Source organism: Protobothrops mucrosquamatus, unplaced genomic scaffold (assembly GCF_001527695.2).
Source record: "Protobothrops mucrosquamatus isolate PMUCROS unplaced genomic scaffold, P.Mucros_1.0 scaffold3, whole genome shotgun sequence".
Classification (NCBI taxonomy): domain Eukaryota; kingdom Metazoa; phylum Chordata; class Lepidosauria; order Squamata; family Viperidae; genus Protobothrops; species Protobothrops mucrosquamatus.
In genome coordinates, this window is record NW_015386390.1 from 2,631,494 (window position 1) to 2,647,113 (window position 15,620).

Genomic DNA, 15,620 nt, shown 5'->3' on the forward strand with positions numbered 1-15,620 from the left:
TAACAACTGTTCCAATCCACAAACAGGTTTTTCTCATGCATTTGCACTTACCAGCAAATTGGTCTCGTGTTCAGTATCTGGCATGTAAGGATACTGCACGTAAAACATGTCATTTCGTACCATCTTCTTCCTCATCCGACATGGCCCTTCTGTCATTTCCAGCATCCATTTGTCCAGGTGAGAACCAATGGGAGGGCCCCACAATCCTCTCTCCCGTAACAACTCATATTCAATTTGAGACCACTCTTCTGTCACATACTTCAAGGCATTTTGCTGGCGCTAGAAAATGGAAGGAGAGGTTAGCTGCCATTTTATCGCTAGCCATCTTCTACTACAGTAATTCTACTGCAAACCTCTCGTGACTTAAGGCAAACAGACAAATGAACAAACCACAATTCCCTGCTTGAACCTTTTTTTAAAAAAAAATAACCTCAAAGATTTGCAGTTGAAGATTTAGGTACCCACCTTACCCATGGAGTTAAAAATCAAAGCTAGGTGTCAACTCTACAACGAACCTGGCTGCAGCCATTTTCCTTATTCTAGGTTGCCACAAGAATGGTGCGGAGGATTTTTACTAGTCTAAACATTTTGCTGTCCTGTGGGAACCAAGGTCATTCCTGTCGGTGAGTATTTAGTTAGAAAGCCCGCCAAGCTATTCTGTTGGAGAACGTAGCTGGTTGCATGGCATTGGGGTGGGAAGTTCATCTTTGTAACATTATTTCGTTTCGGAGGAGACTTCAGACTTGGTTTTACTTTTGATGTGCCGATACTATGTAACCAATAAACATGTTCTTTGAGGAAGTTTCAAGCCTCAGAGTTCTGATTTGTTTGGTCTTATCTATCGGAACCTTGACACTAGGATCTATTCTTGAAGGAGTTTTTACTATTAGATTTGAAAATGTCTACGGAGATTCTCAGTTATCCAGGTCATGGTTGTCCCAAAGGTGCTTTTTTTTCAGAACTGAAAGAAGCTTCTTCTTCAGTTCTTCAGAAGACACTGAAGAAGCTTCTTGGATGAGAAGCAAAATGTCTTCAAGCAAGACAAAGAAAGTCTAGTTGCCTTTTGAAAAAGCACCTTTGGGATTAGATTTGTATGCGGCATATCATTCTACTTAAAATGCATGCTAGGGCTATATGTCTTGCCTCCCTCAGTTCAGAAGAATGAGAAGGGCAGATATTGATTAAAAAGCCTATTAATTTCACTTACCTCTTGATATTCTTTATACTGCATGTCTACCAAGTCTCTAACCACAGCAATGTGAGTAAACATCCACTGAGAAATCTCCTAATGGTAAGAATACAAATATTATTGTAGACAGAAGAAGGTCCATTCTTGAAAATATAAAGAATAGTATTGAAAAATAACAAAGGATTGTTACTTTTTAATGGAAATTTGGCAAACAGATTGTTAATTTCTGCCATATAAAGACTACTTATTCCTATTCAATTGACTTAATGGAAAAAAACCTCATTTATTTTATTTCAGTGGACTCTGCAATGCAGAATTGGTGATTTATGTAAACACCTAGAATGGAAAAAAATTAAAACAGCATTGTCATCCAAGTTCATGAGATTTAGATTGTCATTCTAAGGCAGGGGTGGGGAACTATGGCCCTTTTATGACTTGTGGACTTCAACTCCCAGAATTCCCGAGCCAGACATGCTGGCTCAGGAATTCTGGGAGTTGGAGTCCACAAGACATAAAAGGGCCATAGTTCCTCACCTCTTTATTAAGGCAAGAATGAAGAGAATAGCTCCTCAGATGCCAGCAGACTCCAGTGCTCATCAGCTATAGCCACAGCCACCAAGAACAATAGTCTGAGATGACTGAGATAAAGTCCAAAAATATGTGAAGGATTATAAATTGCCAGTCCTGGATATCATCAGAATACACTGAAGCAAAATGAACAAGTTATGAAGTGATGTTAAAACACAGAACAAGTTGCTAAATGAGTAAGAGGCAACAGTATAGTTTAATTTTGAATTTGCTTTGCCTTTTAATTCTGTAAGATACCTGTGTGGATAGATTATGTTTACTAAGCCCACTTTCTTTTCTATTTCTTCTTGATCCGGTTAGCTTGGAGAGGCCAAAACCACTGCTGACTCGAGATAGCTTTGATTGAGTTGCTGGAATCAAAGCTTCTCCTCTACTGATGCATTTCTTTTCATGAGCTAGAAGATAAAACAGTTGATCAAAATGCAATAGTTCTACTTTACAACTCCCCATATACCGTTACCATATATCATTACAATCTAATATAATCTAGACTATATAATGTCCTCCTACAAAGTATTAGGACTTTGCAAAGCTTCCAATGAAGTTTTGTTTCCACAAAACCTCAGGGATCTACTCACTTATAAGACCCAAATATAAGTCCCAAATATAAGCAAATAGATCTTGAAGCTTTGTTTCAATAATTCAATAATTCCACCAGATATTTCATCCATGTTCTCAAAATGTTAATCAGCAGGTGTGGAGAATGTTGAGCTGGGGGCCGCTTAGAACTATGAGTGTGTTTGATTTGAAAAAAAATGTTGAATTCAAAGCACTCAATTTCAAGTTCAAAGCCATTGTTTCAAAATCTAAATGGGCTATTCAGAATATTCTGGAGGCATTTCAAGTATAAAACGTTTTAAGTTCAAAACATTTTGAACGTCATTTCATAGAACACATTATATCCTAAGTTCTAAATTGGAACATTGGATCTTTTCCCTTGCTCTTACCTAAATGATTCTGCCAACATTTTAAACTGGCTTCTTCAATAAGAGACTTTGCAACGGCAATATCCACGTGGCCTCTGTCATTGACTGGAAGGGATACTTTGAAGGCCTCCTCCAAAACCTGCTTCTTGCTGTAGATCAACTCTGTCCACACACGATTTACAGCTTTAAGGAGAAGTTGGCGACCTATATATATACATGTGAACGTAACAAAATTATGATCAACGATCAGAACCATGACACTGAAAAACTGCTGAGAGTTAAATATAATAAATATAATATCTAAGCATTATTTTAGCATTAATGCTGTACAATTTGCAGAGATTAGTGCCAACATGATCCATGGAATTATCTGTAGTATCATAATGTTTATTTGAAAAGCAATCAATTCTAATGCCAGAGACTTGCCCATGCCATCTTATGGCAAGATACTAATGTAAAGGAAAGATGGTAACATGCAATTTTTATAAGCTTATGGTTTAACTCAATGGTTTCCTATAGAAAGGACTGCCTTTTTACAGCTTTAACTTTGGAGTCATATAAAGCTTAGTACAGATAGTCCTTGACTTACAGCCACAATTGGGACCAGAATTTCCACTGCTAAGCAAGGCGGTTGTTAAGTGAGTGGTGCCCAATTTTACAATCTGTTTTTTTGCCATGGTTGTTAAGTGAATCACTGCACCTATTATGTGAATCATGTTGTTAAATGAATCCAGCTCCCACCACTGACTGCTTGTTGGAAGCTGTTTGGGAAGGTCACAAATGGCATCACGTGACCCTGGGGCACTGCAACCATGCCAGTTGCAAAATGCCCAAATTTTGATCCCGTGACCATGGGGACGCTGCGGTAGTTGTAAGTGCGAGGACCAGGTGTAAATCATGTTTTTCAGTGTTGCGGTAACTTTGAACAGTCGCTAAACGAATGGTCGTAATTCGAGGATTACCTGTCCTCGAATATTTGACAGGTTACCTTTTCCTTAGGTTAGGAGTAGGCAACCTTGGCTCTTTTATGACTCGTGGACTTCAACTCCCAGAATTCCTGAGCCAGCCATGCTGAGGGGAAAGGGAGAGGTTTCCAAGCTGAGTCATGCTGGCTCAGGAATTCTGGGAGTTGAAGTCCACGAGTCATAAACGAGCCAAGGTTGCCTACCCCTGCTTTAGGTTAACAACCAGCCACTCAAATGTAATGGGAATGCACCATTCCACACGTAGGGATTCAAGGGATCGCATCACTGTTAGAAAAATCCTAAGTACGGAATCACGTCTCTGATCAGCCAAGTGTCGGCACTGAGTTTTCCACGTGTCTAGCAGCAGCTGAAATGCTATTGTTCACCAAGATGCTTTTTGCTTGTCTGCTGCTTTTACAGATTTCACTGAGTGACAGAGATTTATGTCTAATTCTAATGCATTCCTGACCGCAGCTTAGCAGGGTCTATTTAAAGTGGATAGGCAGCCTATCATCAGTTCATTTCCCCATCTTACACTCTCAAACTGTTTGCTGTCAATTAGGCCTCTTGTAGCCTAAATTTCAATCCGGTGAACTGGAGTCTGTTTAGCATTTCCAAGGTGTTCTTTTCATAGCCCACTGGAAAATAGTTCCCCACTGACTCTCTAACAAGTGGCTAAAAGATCAGGGAAAGAATGGGGAAAGGGGAGAAGCACAACAAGCAACATTAACTCGTATTTCAGCCTAACATGCTAACTGCTTCGTAGTGTCTCGTTACCTTCACCAACATCTTGACTGTAGACTCCATCGGGCTCAACGTCAGAAGGTATCATGATATGCCATGTGGTCATTCTGGCCTCTGCTTCCAGACCAAAGCCCTCTAAGCTGCTGTAAACACCATCCAATAAGGTTAGATGCGAAGGAGGGATATTTGCTTTAGAAAAGCTGTGGGGGGGAAGGAGAGCTGGTCCTGATATAAACAGACAGTTTTCTGAATTTATAAATACACGCACAGTTATCATATTTGCTGAATATCTCAAGAAGCTCCTAGTGAGAAAGCTGTAACAGTGAACTGCATAGGATTATTAAAAGGCAACAGCCTAGCAAATGTCTCATGTGGGCAGGTGCTGAATTAAAAATATAACATTAATCATAGTTCATTGATATGCAACATTGGAGAGACAGGTTACTACTGCAACACAAGAAGTTCTATTTTCAAACTGTAGTGAAAAATTATTTTATTTATTTTATTGTATTCATTTGTATCCCTCTTTTATCATTTTTATAAATAATTCAAAGCAATGAATGTATCTAACACACCTTACTCTACTTCTTTTTCCTACAATGACAACCCTGTGAGATGGGTTGGGCTGAGAGAGAGTGACTGGCCCAAAGTCATTCAGTTGGCTTTAATGGCTAAGGTGGGCCTAGAACTCACGGTTTCCAATTTTCTAACTGGCTGCCTTAACCACTAGGCCAGGGGTAGGCAACCTTGGCTCTTTTATGACTCGTGGACTTCAATTCCCAGAATTCCTGAGCCAGCCACGAGTCATAAAAGAGCCAAGGTTGCCTACCCCTGCACTAGATCAAACAAACCGAACAAATTATTGTTATATATCATCACAAAAGGTTCAGAATTATCTATAATATTACTTTCCAAAAACCAGCTCTGGAATTAGCACCTGCAGAAAACATTATATTTTATATATGAAGCAGATGAAAAAGTATTATGAATGTGCTTCTTTGACAAATGATGATCAGAAGTTCTGTCACTTCTGCAGACTCAATATATCTGCATTATTTCATTGGTATCTGAAGCATTTGGGAGTATACGAAAAACTGGTACCTGACACAGCATCCAAACTGATACTATATAAAGATATCAACAGTAAAAAGACAATCACAAGCACATTTGAAGGGCTTTATATAAAAAGCCCTTCAAATCTGCTTGTGATTGTCTTTTTACTGTTGATATCTAATTTCCAGTTGCCGTTCCAAAATTAAAACTCTATTTCTACAAGGAATTGGTTGCTCTACTTTGCCTTCCCAAATATCAGAAATATGAGTTATGATTTATAAATCACAACTATAAAAAAGAAACTTAAATGTTGATCATCTTGACGATTACACAAAGTAAACCCTTTATTAAATCTACAAAAGTGCAAAGCATACAATGCTGGGACACTAACCTTCCTGCATAAAGATTAATCAAGCAATGAGCCAGACAGCTGATGAATTCTTGGTCGTGATTGGCGGGACCTAGGATAAGGGTTCGGTTCACAGTCAGCATCCTTAGAGAGTCAAGAAGAGCAACTTGCTGGGGAACCGTTTTATGTGGCCTTGAGAATTGGTACAAGATGGTCCTGTTCAGGCAGTGATAAATAGCATCCAGGGATAATCCCTGAGATCTTCTTTTTGACTTTAAAAACAACAACAACACACAAATAAACATTTTAAAGAGAGAAATCGTAACAGTATTGTACACTTTTATTTGTATTTTTAAGCAGATTTTCAGCAGTAATTTCCTCTGCTAAATTAGAAAGTTCCATTATCTTAGAAATTAGACTAAATTATTGCTAACACTGCCTCTTGATATTAAAGGTATTCATTAAATAGTCTTGGCAAAATCACATTTTCACTGTTTCCTGTGAAAGAAAAAATAAGTTAAAATAGGATGAAGCATTTGATAGATCTGCAGAACATACTTTTCCCCCTCAGCACATCTAACTAAAGAAAACCACAACTGTTTGGAAGCTTTATAGGATGGGCAACAGTTGCCCCTGTTGCTCTAATGTGATTGCCAGATACAAGATCTGACTTGAACAACAAGAAGTTGCTGCTTGTTGTGACAATTCAACTGAGCTAGGAGGAGACAATTGGTTTTAAGAGGAGATCATTTCCAAGTTGTGAAAAAGCAATTAGATCACTATAACTTTGATTCAATGAAACAGCAAGGGGGTTGGACTAGATGACCTCCAAGGTCCCTTCCAACTTTTTAAATTATTATTATTATTATTATTATTATTATTATTATTATTATTATTATTATTATTATTATTATTATTATTATTATTATTATTATTATTATTAAACATGAGAAGGGAAAGCATAAAGGTTTCTCTTCAGAGTGTATAAATCTTTCCATCTTTACTAAATGTTTTATGGAAAGACATAGAAAGAGAAGGACGAGGGGGGACATGATAGCAGTGTTCCAATATCTCAGGGGCTGCCACAAAGAAGAGGGTGTCAAGCTATTTTCCAAGGCGCCTGAAGGCAGGACAAGAAGCAACGGATGGAAACTAACTCAAGAGAGAAGCAACCTAGAACTAAGGAGAAACTTCCTGACAGTTAGAACAATTAACCAGTGGAACAACCTGCCTCCAGAAGCGATGAATGCTCCAACACTAAGGTTTTTAAGAAGAGACTGGACAGCTATTTGTCCGAAATGGTATAGGGTTTCCCGCCTGAGCAGGGGGTTGGACTAGATGACCTCCAAGGTCCCTTCCAACTTTACTACTACTACTACTGCTGCTGCTACTACTACTACTACTACTACTACTACTACTACTACTACTACTACTACTACTATTATTATTATATTTAAAGGAAAACAAGTATAGGAAGTATCGTCTGTCTACATAGCAAAAGAAATTTTTATTTAAACACAAAATCATGTGAGCATACCTGTGCAATTAATTGGAGTGTGAAATCTATAAGTAACTTGGATTCCTTGTTGAACATCCCTTGCCAAAGTTTATCTACCACACGCTGCGTGAAATAGAATACGTTGTTTACAAGTACTTGGTAGCTTCCTCCACTGGTGATAGGCAAAGATGCATCCTCACCTACACAAGGAAAACAGCAGAAGAATTTCATTCCCAAAATGAATACTTAACAAAAATTTAATAATTCCCCAATTCCACCTTCCATGGAACAGAGCACATAAGGACATTCCATAAAATTAACATCAATACCAGAAAATAATTTCTCCATAGAAATACTAGATTACACAGTACCGTTATGCAGTATCAGAACTCTTAAGCTTGTAGAACAACTGCTTTTGTTTTAATGGATCATCTCAACTAGAGTAATTCATAATTTTAATTGATGTGTAGAAACAACATTTTATATTTACAACAATTTCATCAGTTATATTCTTCTGAGGATTTGAAGAAGGTGCATTAGAGATAAAAGCATGTAAACAAATCTTTACCCAATAAAACATCAGCTGCAAGCAAGTGGTCCATAACACTATCCAAAATATAAGTCTGAAATTCTTTTTGTTGAGCCCTTGTTGATCTTTCTGGAGATGCCTAGAAATACAAAATAAAGATAATAAGATGTCATTCAGAGGAAGCTATTCTGAAATGTTACTGTGAATTCTGGAAAATGTTAGACGCATTAAATATTGTACCGTCTGGCACTTGACGCAAATAAAACTTTCCATTCAATATATTTAGTGTAAAAGTGAATATTAAAGTATTAATTTTTCCCCTCAGAAATTAACGAATGCCCCAAGTATAAATTGCTGGGAAGCCCATATGTCCTTTTTAAGTTTTTCCATGCAAAAAAAAAATATTTACTGAGCAACAAAAATAAAACTGATTATATTTTTCTAAGAGATGCCAGCTCTATTTTTTTGGAGATGGGTGGGGGCAGATTACTCTAAATCAGAGGTGGGGAACTATGGACCTTTATGACTAGGGCTGGCTCAGGAATTCTGGGAGTTGAAGTCCACAAGTCACAAAAGGGCTATAGTTCCTCATCCCTGCTCTAAATCAACAGGAAGGGCAAGTTCTTTAAAACAACTTTCAGCAGATTATCTTCCACTGTAGGCAAAGTGAAGGAGTGGAACAGAGATCACTTGAGAACGCAATTCATGCCAATATAGAGGGCAAGTAATTCTCTTCTCTTTCCTTATGGTTCTGAAATGTATATTAGACAGAGCAGATAAATGAAAACAGCCTGTGGACTTTGAAGGGGAAGGAGATAGATAACAGAAACCAGATTGTTGCTCATTCCTGATATAAAAGAAGATACTACAGGAGTATGATCAAGCACATTGCTTATATTAGAAGGTACTAGCATCAGTAGAAGAGAAGGGGCTTGGAGCCTTTATAGAAATGTGGGTTTAAAGGCACTGGCTCAGATCACAATAAGGTCACCCCACTGTATTATCAGATGCTACATTCCAGTCTTGTTTGATTTATATTGCCCCTATGTAACAGTTCTGGGAGTACACAACCAATGTCTTTGTTTTGTGCAGGGCTCCCTTGCATTCTTGCGGCCAAAAGCCCAAAGATCACTGTAACTGTGCAATGAAAGATACCTTGTGGCATCTATTTCTGAACTTCTATCTTCCTTATTTAAAATGGCCTCCCACCCCCATAACATTTATATATTTTTCTGGTTTCTTTCTGCAAACCTTTCCCTAATAAGTAGGAATTGGGACAAAGAGCAAGGGGGAAGATTCTTTGGTACATTATTCTCACTCCAATTGTGTCTTTCACTTTTCTGAGCGGCTTCCCACCTGAATGAGCTAAAGGAGGTAGACAAGTTGACAAACATGGAAAAATGATTCTCTTAAAAAGTCCCCTCTTTTTTTTTCCTAACTAGAAGATAGCTTAGAAAATCAGAGATGACATATACAAATAGGACTGCCCTTAGGAATTTGGCATAAAAATCTTTCTGAGGAGATGGAGTGAAACCAACTAGCCTTAAGGTGCAAAGCACCGCAAGCTAATGACTCAAAATTATTCTGATATGTCAGTGGTTCTCAACCTTTTCTTTACCACGGACTCCCTTTAAATACATTTTGTGGCCACGGACCATGGCCACAGACCCCCCCCAAGACTTAACTCAAGATTTAAATCATAACATTCCTTCAAGCCTTTGCAGAACCCATGTGATAACATCGCACCCCCCCAAGGGTCCGTAGACCACAGGTTGAGAACTACTGTGATATGCAATGCCCATTAACTAGCAATCCAGTGTGACTTTTCTTTTTGCTTTCAGAAACAACGATAAAATACCAAATTTACCTCCAGAAGAAGATCTATTAAAGGAGTTTGTTTGCTTGCAGGTGTAAGGCAGAGATTATCTATTATCAGCACACGCATAAAGTCAAACACAAACTTCTTTGCAGGATGGTTGGTTAAAAAAGTCTTAGACCCTACGTTGCAATACTCTGATTGGCTCCGGTTCATCCCCGTATCAGAGGCGAATGCTTTGAACTCTTCGGCTGGAGATCCGGCATCGTCGTCCAAATCGGTAACCTATTTTTGAAAAAGAAATCAGTTGTCTGTGAATCAGTTGTTAATTTTGGACAACAGTGTGAGATGGATTGCGGTTATTTATTTTAGCATCTCAGGAGCCCTTGACTTACAACCATTTGTCTAGTGCAGGGGTAGGCAACCTCGGCTCTTTTATGACTCATGGACTTCAACTCCCAGATTCCTAGCTGACTCAGGAATTCTGGGAGTTGAAGTCCATGAGTCATAAAAGAGCCGAGGTTGTCTACCCCTGGTCTAGTGACTGTTTGAAGTTATAGCACAGTGGTGGCGAACCTATGGCACGCGTGCCAGAGGCGACACTCAGAGCCCTTTCTGTGGGCACACGTGCCATGCCCCAGAGATGGCAACCATCCCTCTTCCACCAGCTGCCCGCTAACTCGCCGAGCTCCCAGGTGGCTGGATGCATCCCAGCATGGCTGGTTTCCCTCCCCCACATCCCATCCATCCTGGCCTCGCATGCTCTCCTTTTCCTGGGCACGACCCACCGCATCGCCTCTTCAGCTGTTGGCCAGCTGTCCAGCTCAGAGGCGGCTTCTCTGAACTGCTGGCGGTGGGCTGCGGAGCCCCAGAATGCGCCGATTGAGGCTGTGGCTGCTGACAGACACTGTTGGCCCCCATGCGCTCGCTGGCCTCTGTGTGCGGGGGCCAATGATGACAGGCAGCAGCTGCCCCGGCCTCCCCTTGCCCCGTAGCAATGGCACACCCGCCCTGCCTCGCCTCACCCCGCAGGACAAGCCTCCTGCCCACCTGCCAGAGACCCCCTGGATCTCCCCTAACGCTGCCCAGCCCCCACAGGCGTCCCTCCCCATGAGCAACATCGAGGTGACCACGCCCACCTTGGCCACACCCACCCAGTCTGCCATGACCACAGCCATGCCCACCCAGTGGGCCACACCCACCCGGCACCTGGCGATAAATAAGTGGGTTTTGGGTTGCAGTTTGGGCACTCGGGCTCTAAAAGGTTCGCCATCACTGTTATAGCACCACTGAAAAAAAAAGTGACTTATGACCATTTTTTTCACACTTATGACCACTGCAGCATCCCCATGACCACAAGATCAAAATTCAGACGCTTGGCAACTGACTCATATCTATGACGGTTGCAGTGTCCCGGGCTCATGCAATCCCCTTTTATGACTTTCTGACAAGCAAAGTCAACGGGGGAAGCCAGATTCACTTAACAACCGTGTTACTAACTTAACAACTGCAATGATTCACTTAACAACTGAGGGAAGAAAAGTCGTAAAATGGGGCTAAAACTCACTTAACAATCGTCTCTCTTAGCAAAGGAACATTTGGGCTCAACCGTGGTTGTAAATTGAGGGCCATCTGTAATAGCTCCTAACTAATCTAGGTGGATCTTGGAAGTTAAACAGAGACAACCCTGCAAAAATACTTGAAGGATGGGCATGAGAATTCCAAACTGTTGGAAAGTTGAAAAAAACAGGCACAATTCAGTTAACAACCGCTTTGCATAGCAATGGAAATTCTGGTCCCAGTTGCGAGTCAAAGACTACCTGTATTACAATTGCCCCTAAACATGCAATTAAAGGTAGTCTTAATTTATTTACTGCAATGAAAGTAAATAAATTCTTGGAAGACAGAGACATCCTGTGGTCCAAGTAAATGACACAGCATAAAACCACCCCTTTGTCATGGAGCCTAGAACAGCAGATGGTGCTAAGAAGGCCTACAAGCTGTCTATTGTCACAAATGATTTAGACAACTGCTCTCTCCTTCCTCCTTCCATACAGAGACATGAAACAGGGTAGAGTGACTCTAATTTGAGCTTTAGAAAATTTGATATCATAAAAACCATTGCATCTAGAAAGGTGCCGGCTGAGAATATGATACAGATAGAAAGAGACTTAGTAGAAAGCTACCCAAGGAAAATATTCTATTAAACAAAATTTATGCATGATAATAAGCAGATTAAATTCCTAATTACAAGCTAAGAAGATTCTGGAAAGGGCATAATGAAAGCAGTATAATTATCCACAAAGAATGTTATCCATACGGTGCAAAAAAAACCAACTTGACGATGTGTGGCTTAAACCTTCACTCTCAAGGCTGTGTAGACTATAAAGGTTAAAGTCGCGTCAAGTGTTAATTCCCTTGTGAGAATTGTAAAGCCTCTTGAATCTGACGGTATTAATCCGTGTATGAGATTTTGCAAAGCTCTCAAAGGCTCTCTAACAGCAGTGAAAATAATGTTTTTCTCCCCTTTAGCCTCTTAAACACAAACATGTATAACACTCTAATATTTGGACCTCTCCAGCTGGCTGCAGCTTGCCAAAAAATTCAAGTTTTTCCTCATGTAAGACTTTGTGCTGAATTGGATTTTAGGCACCTATAACATTAAGCAAGTTTCAAAAATTAGAAATCATCTTTGCATGAATAATCAGCTGGTACTTACAGCTGTGAGACAGCTCTCAGTAATTTCCCTGCTGGTGAATCTTTCTAGTCAATTCTATTTATGTTTGCTAACTAAACACTCAGTTCAATTTCCAGATAATAGATACCAAATAATTGAAGGTTTGGGTTGGGGTTGTTTTTTTTTTTTGTTTCTTTGGAAGAGATTCTTTTGTTTCCTACCATTTCTGAATATGGCCGAATGTTGAAAGGGAACACAGTAGCTGCCAGTGCACAAAGAAAATCTGGGCTCATCCACATGGAAGCTAAGTCTGGAACATTGTGATATAAGTATCGAAAGAACTGCATCAAGGTGACTGGATATTCACGAAGCCAAGAGCCTTCTTCCTCTGACTGCCAAGGCTGCAGTGCAAGAAAACATTAGAAACATTAGATGAAATAATGTAAAATAACAATGCCGTGCATTATCTAAAGCAGAACTGCGTTAGTGAAGACGCAACTGTACTTACTAGAGTTGCATCTCTAATAGTAAAATTTATTGAGGAATTGACCCTATGTATTATTAACTATAGAATGGGGGAGGGGGGGAGAGACAGACAGACATATATTAATATGTGACATCACGTGTTTTATTAATTGTGGGGTACATTATAAAGAAAATTAGGTTGGATCAAGGCCATCTGGTAACTTTCACCTTCATTCAAGTGCAGAGCCAACAACATCGTTCCACTACATATGTATGGATGGATAAACACTTTTTTTTGTTTTAGGTTTTTATCCTGCCTTTATTATTTTTTTTATAAATAACTCAAGGTGGTGAACATACCTAATGCTCTTTCCTTCTCCAATGAGGTGAGGTGAGCTAACAGAAACCGACTGGCCCAAAGTCACCCAGCTGGCTTTCAGGTGTAAGGAGGGACTAGACCTCACAGTCTCCTGATTTCTAGGCCAGCACCTTAACTACTACACCAAACTAGCTTCTTGTTAGTTGTACAGCTTTATTTATTGCACAAGAAAGAATTACCTTTTTCATAATATGTATCACTTCTCTAAAAGCTGCTTCTATTTTGCAACAAGATCTTTGCAATTCCCAGCGAAACACTTACTAATGTTGGCTTTATCAAGCAGTGCTCTAGTTTGGTAGACTGTGGAAATTTAATTTGATAGACTGTGATGTCATATGCTTATGTTGTTTAAAGAAAATATCTAATAAAAGTTAATTATTAATACCATAATACAATGCAATAACACTATTGAGTATTTAACACGTATGGCAGGATGGGTGGCCAATAAATTTAATAAATAAATAATTACTTGACCATATCAACATATTTAATTATTAATACTAAACACACATGAAATCAAGGAAACACTTGGGGTGGCAAATAGGTAAAAAGGTATGACAATCACTTTTTTTTAAAGTGGTGGAGTTTTTTTTAAAAAAAGAAAGGGGAACCACTTGTATTTACATCTGTCTGCCCATCTATCCAGGAGCAAAAAAAATTAACTTAAAGAGATTTCCAGGTTGGGCTGAGAGAAAGAAAATCAATGCATGTCTAAAGGTAAACTTGAACCTTATTCTCCTCTCTCCTAGACCAATACTTTTAACATATGACACTCTCTTGTTTTTACTTATTGCCTAAAACAGAGGTGTCCAACTTTAAGACTTGGGGACTTCATCTCCCAGAATTCCTCAGTCAGCCATGCTTTAATTCCCCATGCTAGCTGAGGGAATTCTGGGAGTTGAAGTCCACATGTCTTGAAGTTGCCACGGTGGACACCCTGGCATAAAATACTGCAATAAGTAGGATATAATATTGTTAGAATTCAAAATGAAGAGTTGTTTTTTTAAACATTCATTCGTAAAAGTTTCTGCCTCGGAATTTCAAGTAATCCTTTCTTAGAGTTTTACGAACAAAATGATAAAATGAACAGGTGAAATAACTCAATTTCTCATGGGTATTCAGAGAGATGCTATACTTACTGAATTTAGCATGCTCCTCAGCATTCCCAGCAGTAAAAATGCAGCTTCTGTGCAAACACTGTGAATTGAAGCAACCACGGTGCCACTTGAGGCAGGAACACCAAATATGAACGTCCAAATTGAATCTAAGTCAAACTTCAGCAGAGAAAGAGAAAAAAAAAATACAAATACATTATTTAGTGTTCATTTATAAGCAATCTATAAATTATTGCAATGCAAAGCTTGCCATTCTACTGCTCGGTACTTTAGAGTGATTTATATAACTCAACCAATGAGAGATGCTCACTTAATCCACCAGAACCTGTACCAATTTTTATTAAGCAATTCATCATATCTTATTTATTCAACAGTGTTTTAAAATAGATACTCCCGCCCCCAAAAAGGCAGTTGATCAAGGAAGCACACATACTGTATCTGTCTAAAGATTTAGGTTATATAGATATCCGCAAAGAATAAGCAATTTTTCACAAAAGAGGTACAAAAATCCATTAAGAGGCATGCTACAATTACTCTTTAATTTGAAAAGCAAACAAACACCAGTTGATATTCAGACTCCCTAGTGTCATTTACCGGACAATTCCTGGTCATCCTTCAGTAATGCTTCCATTTTAAAGAAGCGATACAATTTTTCCCTCTTAATTCTTGTGTGTAACAGAGATGTTTTTACGTTTCTTGTAGCAGGATTTACACAAACAATTATATGAACTTTGAAGCCTGGAGTCAAATTTTAATGCTTTTAAAATATACATCTTTAATAATAAACTATATACAGGTAATCCTTGCTTAGCAACCACTTTGTTCAGTGGCCACTTGAAATTGAAATGATGCGGAACAAGCGGTGCTTTTGACTGGTCTTTGAAGTGTTGGCCATCACACGTGGTCATGTGATTGCAATCTGGCTGCTTAACAACCAATTGCACTTACAATGGTTGCAGTGCCCTGCAGTCATATGATTGCCATTTGTGACTTTCCCTGCTGCCTTCCCAAAGTCAGTGGGAAAGCCGACAAGAGACAATCGCCAAGCCTCCCCACCTGGGAGCAGCCACCTCTGGCCCACCCATGTTTGCATCTCACTGGCTAGTCGCACCTTTCCTCCGACCTGACAACCACTTCCAGGCCCAAAATTGCTCTCATGCCAACTGCAGCCACCCATGTATCTTCCTTCACATGGCAGCAGCAAGTTACCAGCCCACCAACCTGCTTCAAAGTTGTCCAACTTGCAACTTTCTGCTGGCTTCCCCATTGACTTTGGTCAATGGAAGCTGGCAGGAAGTTGTGAGGTCTTCACTTAATGACCTGCAAT

At 39.5% G+C, this 15,620-nt stretch overlaps 1 protein-coding gene across 1 annotated transcript in view; it reads right to left on the reverse strand.

Annotated features, from left to right (window-relative positions):
- The window catches only part of WDFY3 (WD repeat and FYVE domain containing 3), a 117,889-nt gene that overhangs the window by 34,252 nt on the left and 68,017 nt on the right, over window positions 1-15,620 (reverse strand). Inside the window, exons 31-41 of the mRNA XM_015832379.2 lie at window positions 14,318-14,452; window positions 12,556-12,735; window positions 9,709-9,942; window positions 7,881-7,980; window positions 7,352-7,512; window positions 5,857-6,086; window positions 4,446-4,555; window positions 2,725-2,907; window positions 2,015-2,172; window positions 1,208-1,285; window positions 52-279 (exon numbers count right to left, since the gene is read on the reverse strand). Of these exons, the coding sequence (XP_015687865.1) occupies window positions 52-279; window positions 1,208-1,285; window positions 2,015-2,172; window positions 2,725-2,907; window positions 4,446-4,555; window positions 5,857-6,086; window positions 7,352-7,512; window positions 7,881-7,980; window positions 9,709-9,942; window positions 12,556-12,735; window positions 14,318-14,452 (1,797 nt within the window). The remainder of the gene's footprint in view (window positions 1-51; window positions 280-1,207; window positions 1,286-2,014; window positions 2,173-2,724; window positions 2,908-4,445; window positions 4,556-5,856; window positions 6,087-7,351; window positions 7,513-7,880; window positions 7,981-9,708; window positions 9,943-12,555; window positions 12,736-14,317; window positions 14,453-15,620) is intronic.